This window comes from Vitis riparia, chromosome 13, assembly GCF_004353265.1.
Source record: "Vitis riparia cultivar Riparia Gloire de Montpellier isolate 1030 chromosome 13, EGFV_Vit.rip_1.0, whole genome shotgun sequence".
NCBI lineage: Eukaryota > Viridiplantae > Streptophyta > Magnoliopsida > Vitales > Vitaceae > Vitis > Vitis riparia.
In genome coordinates this window covers 15269831-15274523 of record NC_048443.1, presented here as the reverse complement: position 1 = coordinate 15274523, position 4693 = coordinate 15269831, and the positions used below count along the sequence as shown (strand labels likewise).

The window sequence follows — 4693 nt, the reverse complement described above, 5'->3', positions numbered from 1 at the left end:
CGAAGGCAAATCTCTCCATATCGAGCCAAGTATTAAATGACATTAATTAGTTATCCCTTCTCTCACATCTTTTCTGGGTTCTTATGTCAAAAAAAAGTTTAAAAACCATATTTATAGGATAGATAAGATAGTATGGGCTGGATTATTGATCGTAGTGAGCTGGTTTTCATTTACTTGGTTTGGCTCCATCCCCTCCAATTAATATTTGGAGGAGAGAAACAACCTTTCAATTTTTGAAACATTATTAAGAAATTCATCCAATCAGGGTATGAGTAATCAGTCAAACAGTGAACCCTTTTTTTTTTTGTTTTTTAAGATAAGGGAGGAGACATCACAGGATACGAGAGAGGAAGGGAGAGTATCCAAAAACAACCATGGGCCTCATGCCTTTATCCAATATGTAAAATGTACATAAGTTTATGGGGACCCCCCAAAAGCTGCCCCAAAAGTTTCGGCTCTCTGCCATTCAGAGGAGGGCGTTTTTATTTTACCGTCCCGGTGTCAGAGTGACTACAAGTGGACACTGTTTATCTCCATTTCCCTTTATAAAAGCCTCCTCTCACTCTCCTCATTATTTCATCCTCATCTCTTTGGAGAGAAGACCCATGGACACCCATGGCTCCTCCTCTTTCTCTAGCTTCACAGCCTATGCCCGAGCCCTGGCTCAGACCCCCGCTCGCCTCGCCCGCCGGGCATGCTCCGTCTCTACCTCCTTCGAGGAGATGAGCAGGGTCCGGGCCCGCTCCGGTTCCGACATGCAGAGAAACCTTCGCTGGTTCGATCTTGTGGGGTTTGGCCTCGGCGGCATGGTCGGCGCGGGTGTCTTCGTTACTACCGGTCGCGCCAGCCGTCTCTACGCCGGCCCTGCTGTTGTCCTTTCCTACGCCATTGCCGGTATCTGCGCACTCCTCTCTGCTTTCTGCTATACCGAGTTCGCCGTCGACATGCCAGTCGCCGGCGGCGCCTTTAGCTACCTCCGCGTCACCTTCGGTGTGCCATTTCGCCACCTGTCTCTCTAATAAAAAGAACCCATTATTTTATCTTTGTTTCCCTCATCCCACCTATTTCTCACAGGTGAATTTGCGGCGTTTTTAACGGGGGCAAATCTTGTGATGGACTACGTTTTATCGAACGCCGCCGTAGCCCGGAGTTTCACGGCTTACCTTGGCACAGCCATCGGATTTCCCACCACTAAATGGAGGTTCACCGTCTCCGGACTGCCCAAAGGGTTCAACGAAATCGACCTGGTCGCGGTCGCCGTCGTCCTAATCATCACACTCATTATCTGTTACAGGTAGATTCGCCTCTTCTCACGCTTATATCGATATGTCCATACTCTAATTTCAGCCATTTCCCTGACGTTTTTCAGCACGAGAGAGAGCTCAGTGGTGAACATGGTGCTGACGGCGATGCATATACTCTTCATAGCTTTTGTGATAGTAGTTGGGTTTTGGAGGGGAGATTGGAAGAACTTCACTGAACCGGCGGATCCGCGGCGTCATCAGGGCGGGTTCTTTCCGTTCGGAGCTTCGGGTGTTTTCAATGGGGCAGCCATGGTTTACCTGAGCTATATAGGATACGACGCCGTTTCGACGTTGGCTGAAGAAGTCCGAAACCCGGTCAAGGATATCCCAATCGGCGTTTCTGGTTCTGTTATGCTCGTTACCATTCTCTACTGCTTAATGGCGGCTTCAATGTCGAAGCTCCTCCCATACGATGCGGTAACAGTCTCCCTTTTCATTACCATTACTAATTAAAAATAAAAATATGTACATATTATTTTAATCCAATTTCCCAATTTCACCCCTCCTGGCATCGCCATCGATGTCTATCTTCAAGCGAATCCTCTCCAGTACCAACGTCCACTGGGCCCACCACTTCAGTGGGGCCTGGCTGCTGACGTGGTGAAATCTGGCTGGGGCCGCGGGATGTTAAAAATGACTGAACTGACCCTTCGTGCAATGGGCGGCGCAGATCGATCCGGAGGCGCCGTTTTCGGCGGCGTTCAGAGGGCAATCCAACGGCTGGAAATGGGTGTCGAACGTGATCGGAGCGGGTGCAAGCTTCGGGATACTGACGTCGCTGATGGTGGCGATGCTGGGTCAGGCGAGGTACATGTGCGTCATCGGACGGTCGAAGGTGGTCCCATCATGGTTCGCGAGGGTCCACCATAAGACTTGTACGCCTGTCAACGCTTCCGCTTTTCTTGGTACGTTACAATCAAGTCTCGAACTATCTGGGATTGGCTTTATTCGTGTGAGCGGGGCTGGTACTGTGCACATTACGCACTGCCATTTATTATTATTATTATTATTATTATTTTGGTATTTCTTTGATTTAGAAGTTTGTTGTTTTGGATACTGGAGCCTAGGCCGTTGGGGAGGGTGGGACCACTTTGAACCGATTCAGTTAAAAACATTTGTTTTCAGGGACGGTACAGACCGCGAGAGGGTTTATACAGTGAATTTTGCTTAGGTGTCCCGCATATGCCGACGTGGTGAGATTTGAGTGGGGTAAGGGATTGTTTTACGAAGTGTGTGTGCATTGGACGTGAAATATTTTGAAAAGGTATTTTTTTAAGAATAAGAAAGGGTAAACTTGTTGAATTAATACGGGGAAGTACTTTTTATTCGAAAACAAGCGAAAGTATTAGTTTTGAATTGGAAGGGGTACCTTTGTCTTTATATATATATATATATATTTTTTGGCGGTTCTTGAAATCAATATTATAATTTTATAATCGTTGGGTTTGACCATTCTAATGATGGTAGACAAATATCTTAGGTTGGACTATTGGACTGGAAGTCGGTTTTACGGCTGGCAAAAGAATCGCTAAGAAAAATTTGTTGGTGAATCAAAAATAGGGATCGGGGGCAGAGACAGTGACTTAAGAGAGAAGCAGGGGGGTTTGATGGGTATTAGGCGCTAATATTGAATTATGAATTTGAGTAAGGAAAGGAAGTGAAAGATGTTGGTAACATATGCTTTGTTTGAATTTCAGGAATCTTCACTGCGGCAATAGCAGTATTCACGGATCTAAATGTGCTGCTCAACCTCGTATCCATCGGCACCCTGTTTGTGTTTTACATGGTTGCGAATGCAGTGATTTACAGGCGATACGTGTCGGTTGGGGCAACAAATCCATGGCCGACCCTGTCCTTCCTAGTATCTTTCTCGCTCACATCCATAATATTCACACTGATATGGCATTTTGCAGCCCCGGGGCATCCAAAGGAGGTTATGCTGGGAGCCTGCACCGTAGTCGCTGTTGCCATTTTGCAAATGTTCCATTGCATGGTCCCCCAGGTTAGGAAACCCGAACACTGGGGGGTCCCTCTAATGCCATGGATACCATCCATCTCCATTTTCTTGAACATTTTCCTTTTGGGCTCCCTTGATAGGCCCTCCTATGTGCGCTTCGGCTACTTTTCGGCCCTTGCAGTGCTTGTCTATGTGTTATACAGTGTCCATGCCAGCTTTGATGCCCAAGAAGATGGCTATTACATTCAAAAGAATGCTGAAATTCCGAAGGATTCAGAAGCAAGTGTGGACGCCATTACCATGGTCTAGAAAGTGTAAAAAAAAAAAAACCCTCTTTCCACCTCCCCCTTCCTTTTTTTTTTTTTTTTTTTTTTTTTTGTCTTTTTTGAGTTGATGGTTCCACTATGAAAGGGGGAGAAGAAGAAGATAAGAATAGGCTTCAATTTTGCTAAAAAAAAAAAAAAAAAAAGAGTGGGAATGAAAATTGTATAGTTGAGAGATGTTTGGGAGGAATAGATTTTTAGATTGGGAATCCCCCCTTTCGGTTCCTGGAAAAATCCATCAACTTTAGAGTCGGATGTATGACAAGTAAAAGCAGCACATCAAGCAAAAACAGTTAGCGTGTACAGGCTACAGAGTTCTGCATCTCACATTTTTCCTCAAAACACAATCATCAGAATATGATAAGATTATAGCTTATTTTATCCTCCTCCCCTTTTTGCCTTGGGGATAGGGCAGGGCTCCGGATGCCACATGAAAAGGAAGTTTGAAATTTTGCTTTCCATGGGGGTTTGAACAAGAGCATATTAATTATTATCCTGTCCTTGTTAAAAGATGACCTGCTTTTTGAAATTTTATATTCATTTGTGAGACCAGAGGGGGTTTAGTATAATTCTGTGTTCGGACGCTTAAAGGAATATATTTGGAGATAATTTGAAGTCTGAGATTTTCTTCTTAAGATACTATTAATTAGAAATAAAAAGAAGATTCGGAGAATTGATCAAAAATGGTAAAGGTAAGGCATGTGCAGAAAATTGAAGGATATGATGCCCTTGGGAAAAGGGATATGAATGATATGATCCTTACTCGCTTCTTCTATATTTATGCATGAATTAGGAAATTTGTTTCCGGAGCAGGTAAAATTAATCAAAGAGAGAGGGAGGGAGGAAGGAAGGAAGAAGCGTATAATCCGTGTGTACAAAAGGGTATGGGCCAGGGCCTTGGTTCCATGTTGGGTAATTGAATCCTTTTTGTCTGCTCCGCAAGTCAATTTTGTTCGTATCAACTGATTTGTTGTTTCCATTTTATTTATTTTTATTGTTCAGTGGGCGGGACCCACGCCGCCCTCTCAACCCCATATGGCCCTACGACCTACCAATCATTTTTTCACTTCTCATATCATCTTAATAATTTACTCGCAACTTGTAATGGC

The 4693-nt window shown here is 44.5% G+C and overlaps 1 protein-coding gene across 1 annotated transcript; it reads left to right on the top strand.

The window, feature by feature from the left end:
- The first annotated feature begins 572 nt into the window (after nucleotides 1-572).
- On the top strand, nucleotides 573-3889 carry LOC117927530 (cationic amino acid transporter 6, chloroplastic-like). Its single transcript, XM_034847071.1, has 5 exons — nucleotides 573-990; nucleotides 1075-1294; nucleotides 1370-1721; nucleotides 1975-2209; nucleotides 3002-3889. The coding sequence occupies exons 1-5, from the start codon at nucleotides 606-608 to the stop codon at nucleotides 3568-3570; spliced, it is 1761 nt and encodes a 586-aa protein (XP_034702962.1). The 5' UTR covers nucleotides 573-605; the 3' UTR covers nucleotides 3571-3889.
- The last annotated feature ends 804 nt before the right edge of the window (nucleotides 3890-4693 follow it).